The following is a 21,197-nucleotide window of genomic DNA, read 5'->3' as shown; positions in this document are numbered from 1 at the left end:
AAATTCCACTTTCTAAACATAACAAACTTGTGTCTTCAGTGCCAAAATGCTTATTAAGTATTATTAGAAGAAATTATGATGTTTCACAGTGGTAACCACTCGACTGCCCCAACATTTTTGAAGTGTGTTGTAATCATCTGATTTGAAATTCCTGTAAAAAAAAAAATGTAAATCATGAAATTCACATGGTAAAACATCATATAATGTGTAGTTGTAGAGCTTTTAATATAGCAAAGGGAGAATATAATTTACAAATCACACAATTTTGTTTGTATTAGCATTTTTCATACGGTCCCAACTTTTTTGTTGCCAAAACATTTGGCAAGGTGTCCTGTGGTATCTGGCACCAAGACATTAGTAGCAGATCCTTCAAGTCCTGTATGTTGCGAGTTGCAGCCAACATGGATCGGACTTGTTGGTCCAGCACATCCCACAAATGTTCAATCGAATTGTGATCTGGGTCATTTTGAAGCCAGGATAAAACCTTAAACTCCATCTTATTCCTCAAACCATTCCCAACAATGTGTGCAGTGTGGCAGGGCGCATTATCCTGCTGAAAAAGGCCACTGATATTAGGGAATACATTTGAAAAGTACCAAAAATAAGTGAAGGCATGGTAAAAAGTTTCTAATTTAGTTTTTATGAGGCCCTTGTATAACAAAAAGAAAACTTTGAAAATCAACCCCATGGACATGAAATGGCCCAAAGTTGAAGAAACATCTCTATATATTTATTCACAGACAATCTCAACCATAATACTCAAATCTTAAAACCGGATTTGGTCTTGAACTTGGTCTCATAGTTTAATGGTCTTGGTATTGTCACAGACTCGGTCTTGTCATGGACTCGAGCAAGTGTTAAACCAGTCGAGTCCCTCTATGGACCTAACATCATATCTCAGATTTACCATATCAATTATTTGCATTGGCTTATGTTGGTGTAAACAATTTAGTTATTTATGCTATATATTTAACACATTTATTAAGATTGCATTAAGCTTCTATGAGTCTTGTTTCTGAGTCAACCTACTCTGGTCTCAGCCTAGACTCCTACTCGGATGAGCTGGTCTCAACGACTACACTGCTTGGCACGTCAAGATTGTTTATGAGACCTACTGGAACCAATGCCGTTCCGTTACACTTAGTGCATTGCATCTTCACAAGTTTGAATATTCGAAAGCGTGAATTAGATTTGAGAACAACAATGGAGAACACGATTTTCAGTGAACAGAAGTTCTTCAAAATATCTCCGGTAAGTCATATGGGTTTGGAGTCTTGATGGACAGGATTACAAAATATTGTTAGTACTGTATGCATTTTGAAAATGAGCCATCTCTCAGCACCCAAATATGGGTTAACATGTGTTTTTCAATGTATTGTACTTTGTAGCTAAGAGAAACTGATTTAGATATGATTTTATAGATTCTCAGACAACCAGTTATTGGGGAAATGTGTTTGTCTTTGGCCTTAGGAATGGAAAATCCTTTTTGAAGTCTTTTGTTTGACAAAAGGAAATACCTTAGCAGTTTGTATCTACTTGAGTAGTTGAATCTTAGATGTCAACTCTGTGCAAGAATAGCATTTGCTGTTGCCTACAACTAGCAGCTAATTTTCATATTAACAGAATGGGGAAAATAATTTGATCTCAGTGATTTTGGCCATGGCATGATTGTTGGTGCTAGATTGGCTGGTTTGAGTATTTCTGTAACTGCTTATCTCCTGGGATTTTCATGCACAACAGTCTCTAGAGTTTACCCAGATTGGTGCCAAAACAAAAAACATCCAGTGAGCGGCAGCTATGCGGACGGAAATGCCTTGTTAATGAGAGAGGTCAACAGTGAATGGTCAATGGGCTATGGTAACCACTCTGTACAATTGTAGTGAGCAGAAAAGTATCTCAAAATGCACAACACTTCAAATCTTGAGGCAGATGGGCTACAACAGCACAAGACCATGCTGGGCACTTTACTAGGACCATAGCATTCCTAATAAAATGCTCAATGAGGGTATATAAGAACAGTGACTGAAACACCCAGGTTTTTAACCAGTCAAGTAGACAAAAGCACTCTCCAATTTTTGTAACAACATTATCTTTAAATCTAAATCACATCGAGAGCACCACTCCTTCCCTGTGTTCAGTCCAAGTCCACAGTTCTTTTATTCCCATTTTCACAATCCATCAACAAAATATTTGGACGTGCTGAATTAGCTGCAAACAAGAACTGGATTTAATTTGATTGCTGATTGACGCATTTGAATTGCTCTGCTGTCACTGACTGTGGGGAAAATACTCATCACTGCTGTTGAGATCGGAGAGAGTAGGCGGATTGTACTGGAACCCACAGCATTGATTTGAGAAGATTGGTCTTAACAAGGCGTCACATTTGTTTAATCTGGTCCGGTCCAACCTTATTACCATAAACTCGCATTAAGATGTGTGGTCATTGGTCTAAGTTTCTTTCCAAATCAGACATTTTATCTCTTGAGATGAAGTGAAACAGAGCTGTACATTTGTGAGCTAGGCTACATTCACACAGCAGCAAACCATTTTGAGTGCTTAAATATGGTTATTTTCTCACACAGTTTAGTTATGAACAAGAGTGACTGCTGCATTCTATAACCAAGGTCATTTCCCTAATTTTCAAGACTAGGATCTACATTTTAAGTGAGTTTAGTTAGCTTGGGCTGTGTGAATGGATCCAAGGTTGACAACTAGTTGTCTGGCACGTCATACAATGCGAAAGCCACTCACTTCTGCACACATACTGCTTGTCTCGTATATGTTGGATTTTTTTCAAGTGGGCTTCCAGTAACTAATGGGAGTTGTAGATATACAGTAAGCTGTGTGTCATCAGAAGATTTTAGATCTAGTCGCTGTCTTCTATCAGTGTGGTCTGAATGCAACCCAAATACTGCGCTCCACACTTAAAGATTAAAGAGCATTTGAAGCAACTGCTAGTTAATTAAGATTTGGCGGATGAACTTGCGCCTCGACACAAAATTGTGTCAACTGTGATGAGACTCAACATGATCGCACTCCTGTCTGCTGTTATATGAACAAAACAATTAAATATATATAGTCACACCGTTTCTGAAAACGGTTGTCAATCCCAAACAGTAATTGTTTTAAAGTAGCCCTATTGTTTCCACATTTTTTAATTTTTTGAGGATGTTGTTTTTTCAGATGAGGGACCTTCCAGTTCACTGACTTGTGCTGGCTTTTTCAGGTTTCTCCCGCACTCTACTTTCCACAGGAAATGTTTTGAGGAAGTGAGAGTTGCTGATGTGACCGTTATCAGTTGAATTGTCAGATTGCAGCATGGAATGTCAATGTAACACAACAAAGAATCATGAGAAAAGACGCCCAGACTTTGACCTTAGAAACCCCAACTGTTTCTGGTTGCGGGCGAACAAAGACATACAGGTGTGTTTGTTTACATAGCAGTTCGAGGAAGACCGGCACGAGTGTCACTTCTTCAGATATGTGACCTTAAGAAGCTTTTCAATTGTTCCTCGGTCTTATCAACTGCCATGCATTCAGTGCCAAATCACAATAATAACTTAGTTTCGAAGTGACTCAGCAAGGTGAGTGAGCTTTGACAATTGGGGATGCACTATGGTGAAACAACTTTATGAAATCTGTTTTTTTTTTTTTTTTTTGTCTTTTGTTTTCTGGACCTTCAGGATCTAGTGAGGAGTCGTCGGGGTTTATAACAGCAGCGCTGGGAAACACATGGAGTCATAGCGTTAATACGCGCCTCATCGTTCAGTATAAAGACTCAGAACAGAGACAGGTAAACACCCTCCAACTCCTTCATGAGAATGACCAGAACATTAAACCAGAACATTAAAACCATCTGCCTAATATTGTGTAGGTCCCCCTCGTGCCGCCAAAACAGCAGCAACCACAATTGTACAGAGCGGTTATCTGAGTTACTGTAGACTTTGTCAGTTTGAACCTGTCTGGCCATTCTCTGTTGACCTATCTCACCGATTCGAACTGACAAAATGTACATAATTCAGATAACCACTCTGTACAATTGTGGTGAGAAGAGTAGCATCTCAGAATGCTATTCTGGGATGCGGTTTGCCGCAGTTTTGGTGGCATGAGTGGGACCTACAGAATATTAGGCAGGTGGTTTTAATGTGACTGGTCGGTGTATATTGCACTTTTCTGACATTACACACAAAGCACTTTATATTGTGAATAGGGGACTCTCCTCAACCACCACCAATGTGCAGTATTCACCTGGATGATGCAATGGCAGACATAGTGCGCCAGTATGCTCAATACACACCAGCTATTGGTGGAAGAGCCAACTATATCGGAATCCAAAGCCAACTAAAAACACCAGAAAAGGATAAATCTTAAAAAAAAGCTTTCAGACACGGGGCTCTTTTTCCATGAGTGCGCAAAGTGCAGCGTTACGACCATATGCAGCATTTTCATCCAATTTCCTTGACATCGCTTATTCTAAGTGCAATTTTTGTGCCAGCCCAAAGCACAAATGGGCGTGGGTAGGAGTGTTTGTTCTACTATGGGTTTAGGTGCGCAAACTGTGTATGTAAATGAAGTGCCAATGCAGCGCAAGAATATGGTCAATGCGATAAGACGTTTCAATACCACGCCTTAATTTAGCGCAAAGTCCAAATTCAGTTCCTGCATTTATAGTTTGGAGATTTCACCAGCAGGTGGTAATAAAGTTCATGTCCAAACTCTTAAAATACAATGGAACATTAAATTAAATCCCTGACAATCACTGTCATAGCTGTTTTGAGAAAAAAAAACTTGTTTGAAAATACCAAAACTTCATGGCCATGCCCATTGACTGTGCTTATGACTTGAGGCATTGCATTACGCGGAATGCTTGCACTTTTTAAATAGGGCCTTCAATGTTGTAACCAAAGCATTAAGCAACAAATCGTGTCTTTTGAGTGCATTAAATTTTTTAAAATTATCATTGCATTGGTTAGCCCTGCCCACAGTAAAATCAAATTGGTCCAAATAATAACTACAAATAAAACACAAAATAAACCCTAGAAGCGCTGCACCAATAATTATTTTGGTTTTGTTAATTTAAAATTGCTTAGACATTCACATTGAAAACCTCTTCTGTTTGAGAGAACATTTAACTTGCTTTCAATGCCAACCAGTGGGCATTTCACCTCGGAACTGCCACAATGTGCATGTCTAAGGAACCATGTAATATAATTTAGCAAAGATGTAGCCACAGTTGTATAATTTTCATGAGATCAGGCTCTAAACATCAGATATGTTCTGATTGGCTGTAATTTTGGTGCACTGGGTAGCCCCAGCCAAAGTGAAATTCCTTTTAATTTAAAATACCACTCTACATAGCTTTATATTTAACGGCAAATTAGAACTGGTTGACCAATTATGTCACTTTGCACAGCATTGTGCTGTTAAGTCCAATAAAATTAAGATAATGTAAGATCGCTTGCTCCACCCATCTCCTTTTCTTGGCCTGCCCTTCTGATTTTCATCCTGTAGAATGATGGTACACCTCACTGCCATTACACACAGGCCAGAGCACTTTGTTTTTCTCTTTGCTAACTGAGTTCCTACCTAAAGAAAGGCACACTGATACAGCAGCAGTGGTCCAAAACAGCTGGTACACGAGGAAGCAATGGTGCTTGACTCCTTTGTGCAGTTCAGTGGCTCAGGCAAGACCCTGCTCTGCATTCAGTAAAAACCCTCTCCTTTTCAGACATTTATTATGGATTTTGTCCATTTAGTAAAACCATGCTACTTCCTTATGCAAGAGAGCAGCAGTTGGCTCAAAGTAAAGAGATTTTTACTTTAGGATATGTGATACAGTGGAACAGACTGGGCTGATTTTGGTGGCTGTAAAGCTCTGCATCTCTGTGTCAAGGCAAATCAATGAGGAGCCACATTCACACAAAGCAGCTGGCAGTAGGACAGTAAAAACTCTTTCTCAACCACAGGTAACTAGATCTTCCTGCAAAAAGAGGGGGAAAAAAGAAAATGAACCAGTTTTTTTTCAATAAATAAGCCCAGAGCAAGCCGTGCCATCTGTGGGAGGTTAACATAAGATTTCAAGAGTGCACAAGGTATACCGCAATCTTATTAAGGCAAAGTCAAAAAAGCTTGGATCACACTTTATATTAGGCGGCCTTAAGTACTATGTACTAACATTAAATACATATAAGACTATGTATTTACTGTGTAACTACACATTGCTCTGCAAAATGCCCACATTTTCTGCGGCTCAGTTTGAGGTATGGGTAGGTTTAGGAGTAAGGGAGGGGTAAGGATTCGGATAAGGGGTTAGAGTTAGGTTTTGGGGTAAGGGTTGGGTTAGGGTAAAGTTAACAATGCAACTACAAATGTAATTAAATGCAAGTACATTAAATGTGATTACAATACAACAACTTGTATGTACATAATATGTACATTTGTATCAAATGGTTAAGTACATAGTAGTTAAGGCCATCTAATATAAAGTGGGTCCAAAGCTTTTTTTTTCCTTAAGGGTATGATTCATTTTTAATGCGTACCCCTCATCTCATCATTGTTTTCTCTTGAGTTTCAATAAGTAATTTTTACTCAAAAATGTAACATTTTTGACACACCCCAGTGCAATGTTTCTTAGTGATTTAAAAATTGTATTGATTCACACAGAAAACATGACAAACAAAACATACATGGAATCAACATTTAATCCCCACCCTGACCCCCAACAAACACTCCCGTGGTCACATAAGCACACACACTCACACAAAATATATACACTCACCTAAAGGATTATTAGGAACACCATACTAATACTGTGTTTGACCCCCTTTCGCCTTCAGAACTGCCTTAATTCTACGTGGCATTGATTCAACAAGGTGCTGAAAGCATTCTTTAGAAATGTTGGCCCATATTGATAGGATAGCATCTTGCAGTTGGTGGAGATTTGTGGGATGCACATCCAGGGCACGAAGCTCCCGTTCCACCACATCCCAAAGATGCTCTATTGGGTTGAGATCTGGTGACTGTGGGGGCCATTTTAGTACAGTGAACTCATTGTCATGTTCAAGAAACCAATTTGAAATGATTCGAGCTTTGTGACATGGTGCATTATCCTGCTGGAAGTAGCCATCAGAGGATGGGTACATGGTGGCCATAAAGGGATGGACATGGTCAGAAACAATGCTCAGGTAGGCCGTGGCATTTAAGCGATGCCCAATTGGCACTAAGGGGCCTAAAGTGTGCCAAGAAAACATCCCCCACACCATTACACCACCACCAGCAGCCTGCACAGTGGTAACAAGGCATGATGGATCCATGTTCTCATTCTGTTTACGCCAAATTCTGACTCTACCATCTGAATGTCTCAACAGAAATCGAGACTCATCAGACCAGGCAACATTTTTCCAGTCTTCAACTGTCCAATTTTGGTGAGCTCTTGCAAATTGTAGCCTCTTTTTCCTATTTGTAGTGGAGATGAGTGGTACCGGTGGGGTCTTCTGCTGTTGTAGCCCATCCGCCTCAAGGTTGTGCGTGTTGTGGCTTCACAAATGCTTTGCTGCATACCTCGGTTGTAGCAGTGGTTATTTCAGGCAAAGTTGCTCTTCTATCAGCTTGAATCAGTCAGCCCATTCTCCTCTGACCTCTAGCATCAACAAGGCATTTTCGCCCACAGGACTGCCGCATACTGGATGTTTTTCCCTTTTCACGCCAGTCTTTGTAAACTCTAGAAATGGTTGTGCGTGAAAATCCCAGTAACTGAGCAGATTGTGAAATACTCAGACCGGCCCGTCTGGCACCAACAACCATGCCACGCTCAAAATTGCCCATTCTGACATTCAGTTTGGAGTTCAGGAGATTGTCTTGACCAGGACCACACCCCTAAATGCATTGAAACAACTGCCATGTGATTGGTTGATTAGATAATTGCATTAATGAGAAATTGAACAGGTGTTCCTAATAATCCTTTAGGTGAGTGTGTATATATATATATATATATATATATATATATATCACACACATCTACATCTAAACCCCTCTCCGTGCTATCTCTCCTCTAGAGCCCTCCATTAACACCAACCACTTGCCCTATTTCCCAACAAACAAATCCAAATTACCCAGTCTATTAACTACCATTTCCTCATATGCCATCACCCTCCCCATCTCCGTGCACCACTCCTGAAATGGGGCACTCCAGCCGACTTCCCCTCAAAACAAATCCGCTGTCAACCAGCACTCTGTTCAGGACCCAATTCTTTATGTATTTATTCCCCACATCGATGCCCCCCCCCATCACCTAAAACACTGAGCTTGGGACAAAACGAAATCCAAGTGCCCAGCACGTCACACACAAAACTCTGAACCTTCATCCAAAACCCCTGGATCTCAACACACCACCAAAAAAACATGGCCATGTGTCTCCATCCTCTGATTGGAATCGCCAGCAAGTGGGTGTTTCTTTAAGACAGAGTCTAAACAATCTAGTGGGGGTCCAATAGAATTGATGTAAAATCTTGAATTGCACAAGGCACACCCTTGCATCTCTAGATGCAGACTTGAATTTTTTTTTAAATCCTAGCCCTTCCTCCAATACCAAGTTTAAATCTTTCACCCATAATCTCTTGATAGAAGTTATAGCTCCGTCCCCCAGACTCTGAATTGGCAGGGAGTAATTCACTGATGCCTCATGACCTTTTCCAAAAGTAGTAATCCCTACTCCCGGACTATCTGCTGCTTTAGGGGGGAGTATGCTACTCCCAAAAATAGTACAGAGCAGGTGGCACAGCTGTAAACCTCCCTCACAATCCACTCTGACCAGCAGAAAGGGGACTTATCAATACATAATTTAGGGTTCAGCCATTTGCTTGAGGCAACATTTAAATAAATGTCAGAATTAAACATTCTGGACACTTTTGTCCATACTGAGTGCAACAGGGTGGAGCGTTCTCAGTGGAGCACCTGGTGAGTTCAGCGTGGATCCTGTGGTGGATGGCGCGAAGCTCTCCGTGGCAACGGGCTGAACAAGCCTCATAAGATGCACGGGTTGATGGTCTTGGACGCGGAGGCAGCTGGGAGTCACTTTGCGACCAAAAGGACTTAAAAGCACATTGGGAATTGTGCATTCCAAATTGGGTGAAAAAGGGGAAAAATCCTCTGAATTAAATCACACAAATTTGCTAGGAATAAAATCGGTCCCTGTTTGGGCCACTGGAAGGCACCCGGCTGGAAGGCTGTTACTGGGAAGTATGCTATCAGAGCCAAAACTTTGGATTTAGACCAATTGACGTATCCTGAGAACTCTGTGAAAGCAAGGCATACATTTTATTTGGTCTGAGACAAATAATAAAATATAATCTGCGTAAAGCAAAAGCTTATGCTTTTTTTATGCTTTTTGGCATCAAGGGAGATGGCAGCGTCCGGAGTATGATCATTCACCACTGACCACATGATATTGATGAAACACCTATTTTCATCAGAAGAGCTGCTGCCCCGAACAAACCCCCACCTGATCTATATGGATAAGAGATGTCATAACTTTATCGGTTAGCCAGGATTTTTGACAATATTTTTTATCATCTAGCTGGATCAGAGAAATTGGATGGTAACTCTTACTCTTGCTTAGATCATTGTCCTTTTTAAGAATCAGACTGATCCGGGCTTGTGTCATGGTTGGCTGAAGCTTCACATTCTTTAATGATTCTGTATACATTTCTAACAAAAGTGGAGCCAGTTCTGTAGCACAAGTTCTAAAAAATTCAGCAGCAAAACTGTCTGACCCCAGAGCCTTGCCTGTAGGTGGGGCCTTAATTACCTCGCCAAGCTCCTCCAAGTTTGTCTCAGAATCAAGATAATTTTTTCGCTCAGTCATCAGTTTAGGGAGTTCTAATGGTTCCACAAAGTTTCTAATATCTTCATCAGTAGACAAAGAACTTTTAGAGATCAAGATGGAAGTCTTTAAAAGCATTATTAATATTAATGGCCGAGGTAAATATTTCATCACCAGCAGATTTCACTGCTGGGAATGGTAGAAAAAGACTCTTTCTGCTTAAAGTATCTAGCCATAAGCTTCCTTCTTTGTCCCCCGACTATGAATGTCTTGCCTTGAATAGCCAAAACTCCACTTTTGAAAGAACAAAATGTAATAAATCTGTATTTCAATCGGGTCAATTCTCTGAGGCCATCAGACGACATTCAGCTCTTCAGCTCTGCCTCTGCACTTTTAATATTCCCTTTCAACTCCACGAGTTCTCGTGCTTTGGATTTTGTGATGAATGAGTCATACTATATGATGCGGCCTCTAAGAACTGCATTAAGTGCCTCCCAAGCCATTCAGTCAAACTCACTCCAATGTCCTGCAAGAAATATTCCAAAACCAACTCCAGCCAACAGGAGGCATAAGCACCCAACGAGCAGATTCATCCACAAGCTGTCCCGAAGAAATTATTCTACACAAAACAAACTCCAGCTGCTAGGCGGAACCAGCACAAAACTAAATGAAAAAGTCACCCAGTTTCCTCAAACAGTCAAGTGAACATTCAGTGAGTCATGTCCACTAAGCGGCAACATGAAAATCACCAAATGGCTTACTCACTCGATTGCCTTTATGTAGGACAATGCTACATGTTGGCATGTAAATTCTCTATGGCCATCCTTAGTATCTATTCTCAGTTTGGCCAGAAACATCAGAGCAAATGCGACCTTCCGTTGATGTAAGAATTTATTGCATTCCTTGAATAGTTCACGTTTCTCTGGTCGCATTCACAAAGTCTGGGAACAAGATGAATATTGTGGTTCTTCTAAGAATGTCTTCCTTTACTCCTCGCCTCGCATAACACAAGATCTTTATCGAATGATCTCAGAAATTTGATCGGAATTTATAGGGGCCTGTCTTCCTCTGCGGCGGATATGCGAGCCGGAACCCTGTGAGCTCGCTTGATTTCCAGCTTATGGCCTGTTATGTCAAGCAGACTCGGGAAGAGCTCGTCTAGGAATTTCAGCATATCTCAGCCTTCCTCATGCTCAGGAATTCCAACAATTCGGACAGTTTCGTGGACTCCAGTTTTTCCAGAACGCGTTCCAAATCTCCCTTGGTCGCTAGCGGATTAGCAGCTAATTCTCTCTCGATGACTCCAGATAATCGATCTGTTTTTCTACTAAGTCCGACTATTTTGTAACTAACTCAGAGAATTTCATCTCCATGGAAGTGATCAATCAACACATCACAGCAAAATCCTCCAAGTCTGCAACGACTTTCGTCAGCATTGCCGACACATTCATCAATTCACGGCAGATTTCTTTCAGTTCACCGTCTGAATTGAGTCTGGGGCTTTCAGCCTGCCGCTACCGGTAATCAGGTTAATCACATACGTGTCTTTTAATGTCTCCAGAGGCTAAGGATTTTGAATTTTGACATATTGTCATCCTAGAACAGTTAAGAATCAGGGTGTAGCAAATTTCACCGGTTGATGACACAAATGGTATTAAAACTAGCAAAGTGTGCAGAGCTCGCCATTCACACTTCCAACCCTTGCATGGCATCATGTGACTCTCCAGTGCAATGCACTTTATTAGCGACTGATGACAAAAGGAGTAATGCAGAATTGCAAGAATCTCAAGATCAGAAGTGTTCCTGGAAGACCCCATTGAGTGTGGTAATGCAATGCCACACTCAGTGGGGTCTGTTTTCCACAATCTGATGCTTTGCCATTATTCCCTATGATGTAGCATCTAGATAGTGCCGTGTTTGTTGCATAAGAGGAATGGGGGCCCCTGCCATGGTTAATCTGATGTCTTAAATAGCAAAATTCATGTTTTATTGGTAGGGCTGTCAATGTAACATGTTAATTTAGTACAATTAATGAAATTTTTTTATAAATTCATGCATTAAATCATGCCACCTGATTTGTATGCAATTTCTGCTTGTACCCCCAACTGACACTAAAGGCACTGTGCCTTGCCAGACTTAAAGAGAGAAATATTAAACAAATAATATATTGATACTTGCAATTATTTCTGCATATCATGCAATTAATCCGATAGCACTTTTTAATTGATTGCCAGTCATAATTATTAGCTAAACTCTGGGCCATTTTGGGGCTGCCGCCTTCCATTTTTCACACTCAGATTTAAAAGCTCACATTCACACATACTGTGGACTAAGAGATGTTTGTATTTAAAGGACCAATTTCTGCTTGTATCCACAGAAATCATATTTCATATTGTTATTCTTCTGAAAATCTTTTGAATTGTGGGATATAGGCAGCAAAATAAACTGTACAGTCGCATTCCTTAGAATAAAAGCTTTAATTTGATATTTGTCTTTTTGTTTTATTCATATTAATATTTCTACCAAATTACCTCTAGGTGGCGCTTATTTGCGACGCAGATGTTTTCAGGCCTTATTTTGTGTATCATCAATGCATAAGTGATTGTTATATATGAAAAAAATCAGATTCTAAGGTTACAAACGATACCACATGATGCATCTGAAGACTTGGAACATTTTAAGTTCGAGTAAACGTTTTTTGTGACATAGCAACCCCTTTTGGACCCGCCGGCAGGTCCACACAGTTGAAGAGGCTAAGAAACATTGCTCTTGTTTTGATATCCTGGCCTTGTATTTATATAAAGCCTTCTCTCATTCCTTTTCTATCTCTTGTTTTTTTGTTTTAGATTGTCATCGCTAAGTCACCTGTGGCCCCTTTTGCCATGCTGAGCTACACCGTTCAGAGGGAGGGCATCTGTCTGCACGGTAAGTGTTTTACAGTAGATGGAAACGATCCAAATTATGAAATGCTGAGAGATATGCTAAATACCATAAAAAGTCTGGAAAATATTGAGATTTTTTTTCAGCTATATCGCCAAGTCCTACTGTTTTAAAAATTTTGTCATGTGAAGTGTATTTTAATCCCATTTACACATCAAAATCACATCAAAGTACTGTTTATTTTCACTCAATGTCAGTATTCTGAAACAGAAAAAATGCCATGGTTAATCTGAGAAAGGGCTAATAACACACATGCTCTCGTCTGTGTGGGGGGTTTGCATTGTTAGTGTTGAACTTTCTCAGTCAGAATTGCTCTGCATTTTAACCTCCAGCGCCTTTGGCACCCTTTTCAGGACCATTAAAATTCATCGGTGGGCTTCCCAACTCACCACAGGGCGGTTTGTGTGGATTCCCATCACCACAAAACTTTAATGGGAAACAGCGTATCAGAGGAAAAACATAGTGGGAATGTTTTAGCTTTTTAGCAAAGGTTTATGGTGGTGTATATGTGGTGGAGTTTTAACAGCACTTGGAAAATATTCTTTTCTTCAAAATACTTGAAATTCACCCTGATTTATCTGGGTTCATTTGGGTTTGAAATGTAAAGGGATTTTTCATTACTCACCTTAATGTTGTTTTAAACACATGACTTTGTTTCATCATTGGAAAACATAAGAAGATGGGCAGAATGTTTTATTTTTAGTAAACTATAATTTTAATAGTTTGGTTATACATTTTAAAATACATTTTATCAACTCAGCATTATTTAATAACACTGAATAATAGTAAAAACAGTTCACAGTTCCTGTTAATTCCTGTGGCACAGCTGATATGAGCTGACATTTGGTGCTTGTTCTTGTTTTTGTTGAGTTTTAGATGAGGAAGCAAGCACTATATAGTATCACATTTTGGTGCTTGTGATGTAATTTTGTATGGGAAATTATTGTATTAAAGACTTTCATAGAAAGTCATGTACATCAGCAGATCAGAGTAAAACCCTGTTTTTGTGTTTTGTTGACAAGACTTCTCTATAAAGTGTCTGTGGTTGTGCGTCTTTGTGTCCGAGAGTGAGTGAAAGTCTTGTGTGCGTCCGGTTCAATCCAGCTATTGAATAGTTTTGCTGTTGCACGGCTCTCTGCATCATTCGTGTTAATCAGTCTCACTCAACAAGTGCATTTTTGATGTGCAGTGCTCATGGCCTGACAGCTTCAAATTAAGACCCTGTATGATAATGGCCTTTCAAACACTCTTCACACTTCTTTCAGAGCTCTTTACACCACGTGAGTTATCACATACACACAGTAACAGTTCCTGCTCATTTTTTACCCCATCAAGATAATTGCTGCTTAAAGTTCATCCAAAAATGAAAATTTTATATACACTACCGTTCTAAAGTTTAGGGTCACTTACTCATTCTTTTTTACTTAATTTTTTTCTTCACATTTAGAATAATAGTAAAGTCATCACAACTATGGAATAATAGAAATGGAAATATGGGAATTATGTTGTGACTAAAAAAATCCAAAATAAATCAAAACTATGTTATATTATAGCATCTTCAAATAGGCCACACATTGCCTAGATTTTGCATAAATGTACTCTTGGCATTTTCTCAACCAATTTCTTGAGGTATCACCCTGGGGTGCTTTTTTTTCCCCCCGATAAACTGAATTGAAGGAGTTACCATCTATATGTTGGGCACTTAGTGGCTTCTTTTCTTAATTATTCGATCAAAGTCATCCATTTCAAAAACGTAATGGATCATATTAATTTATAATTAAATTAATATGTTGGCACAATCATATTTTTGTCTACAAAATTAATTTCAAACATTTAAGCATACACCTTCAGATCAAAAGATTTTTAAGAACATTAGAACATTTGTGTGTGTAGTTATTTGTGATTAATCGCATATTTGTGTGTAGTTACTTGCGATTAATCTCATATTTGTGTGCAGTTAATTGCGATGTGGTTACTTGCGAGTAATCGCACATTTGTGTGTAGTTGCTTGCGATTAGTCGCATATTTGTCAAAATGCATTTATTTCCATCTTAGGAAAGAAAACAAAACAATATGTAACAATATAATGCTTTTACATATTACAAACAAAGCCTTCCATAATATAAAAATAGAAATGCACTAAAATATCACCTTTTTAAGTAACATTAAAAGTGGGAGGTTGACTTATTGAAAGATTTAGTCCCTGATAGATTTAGCATTAATTCGTATTTCATTCATTTCATATTTCTATATGCATAAATTTACATTTATAATATTTATCTCATAATATTACTTTTGCATTTGCAACAAATTGTAATGTGTCCGCATTGTGGTGTTGACGCTCATGAAAACAGCTTCACAATTGCAGTAGCAAAACGAATAGTCACAGATTCTCTCATGATTGACTCTCCTTTAAACCATCCCAGATTTGTACGTCTTTCCTTCTTCAGCAGAACCTAAATGAAGATTCTTAAAAGCACATTCCAGCTGTATATGTCCGTACAATGAAAGTGAATGGGTGCAATGATGCTGCTGGCTGTTTGATGGTCCAAAAGGCATTTTTAGGCAACATAAATGTAATCCACACGACTCCAGTCGATCAATTAATGTCTTCTGAAGCTAATCAATAGGTTTGTGTAAAATAAAAAAAATAGATAAACAATACTTATATTAACCTTTCATAAAAACGCTTCCTGCTACCAGCCAACCCATCATGGAGCTGTCGTATGACATAAGCATGGTGGCACGTTCACGCGAGAAAGTTTGCACTTTGTTTACAACAGAGGAACGAATGCCACACAAGAGTTAGGTCATTTCTAACAGGAATACAGCGCTTCCAGGAAGTAACGATTTATAGTTAAAAACATGAATTATCGACTTGTTTGATAAATATATTAACTTTATACTTTGTCTCAAAGAACTTGCAAGAAATTGGTTAGTTATTATTTTTTGTCACACACACCGCTAGGTCTTTCTCAAAGGTTTAGCTTTTGACACCGTGTTTTCAGGAGATGCGAAGAGATACAGCAGCTAGCCTGTGTATTTCCCACACCTGGCTTACCACTTGCAGGTAAAGTCTCCATTCTCCATACACTAAATCCGCTCCCATGTTTATAATACCTGGAATATGTGTTTCACGTTGTAAGAAATGGAGCACTGCTCCACACAATCAGTTTCTGTGCTAAGATGTGCAGTCAAGTCGAGCGTGTCTCTTTTGATTTTGGAATAACATGGGACCTGAATATTATCTTGACAGGCTTCGTGAGAGTTTCCTAACTCTACATTTCATAGTCATATTTTCCCCGCTACTTCTCTGTACTTCATTTTACTCCAGAAATAATAATTTAGTTGATTATTCTTGTGTATACTGTATAATGGCTAAAATGCTAACACAAATATTTGAAAATAATTGACACCAAAATTCCAATTATTCATCTGAAACAAACACCCCCTCCCGCCAACTTTAAAATCATCCAGTTATTATTTTCCAGATTTAGACAACAGATTAATCACACAATATCTCAAACAGATGTTCCCTTGAATAATGATGCTTTCTCTCATTACAAAATGGACATTCATCATATATTTATTTAATATAAGTGATTATCTTCCCCCAAACCTATGACAGTCTGCGTGTAAAAGTTTAACATGACATCCCACCCCCGCCTCCTCATCTTCTCATTATATGATCTCATCACATTTCTGGCCACTCCATATTGCTCTCATTACAAGTACATGTCCCTCCATGTTATGTAACTTCCTTTGCCATAAATGTCATGAGACATTGTTCCGTGACTTTGCAAGAAGATTAGCCCTGCCAAAACCCATGTCAAACGGTCCATTCAACTTGAGTGGGATTACATTTAAGTGGATAGTTCTAAAATGATTCATTCATCTCAGAGTTTTAACCTTCACAATAAGCCACAGGTCAAACTATTTTGGCTAGAAGCTCAACTGTTACATTTTTTGCATCAGGTTTTATTAAAAAAACTTAAAGACTGGAACAATTTTCACCATTTAGCACACTTCCCATCCCACAGTGTCTTCTGTAATACCACAGCTCCATCAGTAATGCTCAAGTTCCCTTTCTTCGACAACAAACCAGAAATATGTTACTCTTAACAGTTATTATACTGCATATCATTCAGCATTACCATTTATATTATTAAAATGGCTATTATCACCATAAATCAGTTTCAAACAAAAAGTAGCTTTGTGTCCCTTTAGAGACCAGATCTTGTTTGTCTTTCACAATCATGGAGAAAGTGTCCTGGGAACACCGAAAAGTAAATGTATTAAAAAGGAAATCCAATTTTGTCTTAATATTTGTTTAATGGAGCAACATTTTTCAAAATAAAAGTACCCTCTGGGGTACACATATTCTTGGTTGGGAATCACTACACTAGTAGATATGTTTTCCATCAACGATGGGAAAGCTGAGCAAAGATAGATGCTCAAATATAGAAGGCAGAGTATAGGAGAGAAAGGAACAAAAGGAATATTACCAAAGATCTTGCATGTCTGTGATTTTGCTTATTGATGCAGGATTGTTAAACAGTCTGCTTGGACTTACCATGAAGAACAAATGGAACATGCTGTCACTGCAGAATTGCATAACTGGAAAGCACAGTGTGTTTGTGTCTGGCTGTCTGTGTCTCGCTACATGAGTGAGAATCAACTCAGACTTGCTTTCATACATTATAGTAAACACTTCAGCACTATGACAGAAGCATGCTGACATTATTCATGAATATGTCTCTCATTCTTAGTCTTATTCATCTACAGATAATGTGGTAAGAAAATGTGGACTCTTCAAATATCTACATCAATGTATGCTTTACTACAGTATACTTTTAACATGTGAAGCTCTCAACAGAGAAAAGATCAAATGGAACATGTCCATCAAATGTCTTATCAACCAATCATGTACACACATGAGATCTTTTACCGATTACTGTAGCCACTTATCTCCTAAGCTTTGCCATTTGCCACTTGGAGGACAAAATTCTTGAACTTTATGGTATAATGATCTAACAAAGACTGACAGGATCCAGGGTTTTTTGACAGTCTGTCGGTGAGGGGAACTGAGTACAACTTAGAACGTGATAGCAAGTCTAATGTACTATATATTGAAACCTTCAGTCACTGAGCTGTGAAAGATTCATATGTGATATAGCGAGAAATTTTGGCATGCAAACCCATTTATTTATCTATTCCAGTGCAATATTAAATGCTTTGGATATGTCTTCTGCTGTGTTAGACCAGTTAATACGGAGTCAAGTGTCTGATTTCTATTGTCTATGATTCATTACTCAAACAAAATGAGTTATTGTATTACCATTCCCTCTATATGAATATCTGAAATAATAGGGATCATGACACTTTATTGAGGTAAGAGGACTTAAGAACTGGTACAGAACTCAAGTACAGACTTGACTCCAGAATAGTTCAGATGGACCAAGGATGTGACCGCTATCTCAAACTTATCTTCGATAGACTATGTCCGGTTCCGTGGCAACTGGTATATCCGCTGCTCAGCAAAGAGAAGGTAATACGTAGGTTGTGGCATGTCATATCCTGGCAGGAATACTGAAAAACCTGTCTCTTTACTCACATCTTTGGGCCTGTTTACATGTATTAAGATGTGGTATCAAGAAAGTGCAAAACGACAAAAGAAGAGAAAGAGAAAGTGCACAAGCATAACTGTTTTCCTAATTATACTTGCTTTGGATCTAAAAACGAACATGATATTTTGAGCCGAATTCTTCATTATTTTAGTGGCATACCTGTTTTCACTGAGCTTCAGATGTGATTCTCATCTGTGTCACTGCATGTGGATATCATGCACACTGAATAGATTTGTGAAGTTGTTGTGTCAATGATGTACAACCTCAGTACAAAATATGAAAAGGAAATGCAGGAAAGCAGAACGTATGTGGCAGAAAACAAAACAAAGTCCATTATAACATCTATAAAGACGGCCTTCTTGCTTTCAATTTGGAACTAGGTACAGCTAGGCAGACTTTCTTCTCAAATATTATAAACAGCAATATAAACAACATCCACACTCTATTTGTACTGTAAAGAGACAAACTAACCAAAGTCCCTGAAAACTGCAGTTGTCAAGCCCCTTCTAAAAAGAACAATCTGGATAACTATTTTAGACAACTACAGACCAATCTCAAATCTTCCATTCAGGCAAGATCATTGAAAAAGTTGTTTCTAACGCGATTGGCTACATGGACAATTTTCAGTCTGGTTTAATACCACATCACTCACAGAGATGGCATTATGAAGATACTTAATGACATTTGGCTAAATACTGGCAAATTCAGGCAAAATACAGTGCATCTGGAAAGTATTCACAGCGCTTCACTTTTTCCACATTTTGTTACGTTACAGCCTTATTCCAAAATGGATTAAATTCATTATTTTCCTCAATTCTACAAACAATACCCCATAATTACAACGTGAAAGAAGTTTGTTTGAAATCTTTGCAAATTTATAAAAAAAGAATTAAATCACATGTACATAAGTATTCACAGCTTTTGCCATGACACTCAAAATTGAGCTCAGGTGTATCCTGTTTCCACTGATCATCCTTGATGTTTCTACAACTTGATTGGAGTCCAACTGTGGTAAATTCAGTTGATTGGACATGATTTGGTAAGGCACACACCTGTCTATATATGGTCCCACAGTTAACAGTGCATGTCAGAGCACAAACCAAGCCATGAAGTCCAAGGAATTGTCTGTAGACCTCAGCGACAGGATTGTATCGAGGCACAGCTCTGGTGAAGGGTACAGAAAAATGTCTGCAGCATTGAAGGTCCCAATGAGCACAGTGGCCTCCATCATCCGTAAATGGAAGAAGTTTGGAACCACCAGGACTCTTTCTAGAGCTGGCCGCCCGGCCAAACTGAGCGATCGGGGGAGAAGGGCCTTTGTCAGGGTGGTGACCAAGAACCCGATGGTAACTCTGACAGAGCTCCAGCATTTCTCTGTGGAGAGAGGAGAAACTTCCAAAACAACAACCATCTCTGCAGCACTCCACCAATCAGACCTGTATGGTAGAGTGGCCAGACGGAAGCCACTCCTCAGTAAAAGGCACATGACAGCCCGCCTGGAGTTTGCCAAAAGGCACCTGAAGGACTCTCAGACCATGAGAAACAAAATTCTCTGGTCTGATGAAACAAAGATTGAACTCTTTGGCCTAAATGGCAAGCGACATATCTGGAGGAAACCAGGCACTGCTCATCACCTGGCCAATACCATCCCTACAGTAAAGCATGGGTGTGGCAGCATCATGCTGTGGGGATGTTTTTCAGCAGCAGGAACTGGGAGACTAGTCAGGATCGAGGGAAAGATGAATGCAGCAATGTACAGAGACCTGCTCCAGAGCGCTCTGGACCTCAGACTGGGGTGAAGTTTCATCAATGTATTACCAGTATACAGCACTCGCTTTGAGCAATGTCTGCAAACAGTGCTTGTTTTGTAAAGGTTTTATGACCGATGCAGGTGTGATTGACTGCAAAAAGAAAAAGTTCCCAGACAGGAGGCTTGAATGATGCAGGGGTTTCTCTATCTTGCGGCTTATTTTATCAGCTTGCAATTTTTAACTTCACACTAACACGTGAAGAACTGTGATGTCATCAACTGATTTAACGTAAGGATAACAGAGGGGGCCTGGTAGCTCAGCAAGTTAAGACAATGAGCAGTCAGGCTTCCTAAGCAACCAATTGGCCCGGTTGCTAGGGTGGGTAGAGTCACGCTGGGCTAACCTCCTCATGCTCGCAATAATGTAGTTCTCGCTCTCGGTGGGGCGCATGGTGAGTTGTGCATGGATGCTGTGGAGAATAGCGTGAGCGTCGAGCCACGCTAAGTCTCGACAAGCCACGTGAAGATGCGCGGATTGACTGTCTCAGACACGGAGGCAAATTATATTTGTCCTTCGCCACCTGGATTGAGGTGAGTCACTACGCCACTACGAGGACTTGAGTGCATTGGGAAATGGGCATGCCAAATTGGGGAGAAAATACAAAGAAAAAAAACATACAGTTAATAGGACAGCTTCTCTCTGTAGAAAGTTGTCCCACGTGAAACGGGCAGAACGTGTCTACAGAGCAATACAGGTGCATTAGCGAAGGTTTTAACTGAGCATATTTTTTTTTTTTTTCAAACTGTATGATCCAGATGCGTCATTAAACTTGAGATGAACCATGGTGCAAATGCTGGGTGGTGAACCTTTTGTGTTTGGTTTTTTACAGAGAACTGTTACACCCCTAATAAATAATCAGATGTTTATTGAGAGTGGGTAATTTAACTCTTATTGTGCACTAAGCCATCATGAAATCTAGTTTATATGAGGGAAGTATTGCGTGCCTGTTACTGCATGATAACTTGCATCAAGACTTCAACAAGTGAGTACAGTCATTTA

The 21,197-nt window shown here is 39.4% G+C and overlaps 1 protein-coding gene across 5 annotated transcripts in view; it reads left to right on the top strand.

Moving 5' to 3' along the window:
- The window catches only part of rad51b (RAD51 paralog B), a 67,326-nt gene that overhangs the window by 33,534 nt on the left and 12,595 nt on the right, over window positions 1-21,197 (top strand). For all 5 annotated transcript variants that reach the window (XM_052096248.1, XM_052096243.1, XM_052096246.1 and 2 more), the window contains 2 exons: window positions 3,684-3,793; window positions 12,667-12,745. In XM_052096248.1, the coding sequence (XP_051952208.1) occupies window positions 3,684-3,793; window positions 12,667-12,745 (189 nt within the window). The remainder of the gene's footprint in view (window positions 1-3,683; window positions 3,794-12,666; window positions 12,746-21,197) is intronic.

This window comes from Xyrauchen texanus, chromosome 28 (assembly GCF_025860055.1).
Source record: "Xyrauchen texanus isolate HMW12.3.18 chromosome 28, RBS_HiC_50CHRs, whole genome shotgun sequence".
NCBI classification, from domain to species: Eukaryota; Metazoa; Chordata; class Actinopteri; order Cypriniformes; family Catostomidae; genus Xyrauchen; species Xyrauchen texanus.
This window is presented reverse-complemented; position numbering and strand designations above follow the sequence as displayed.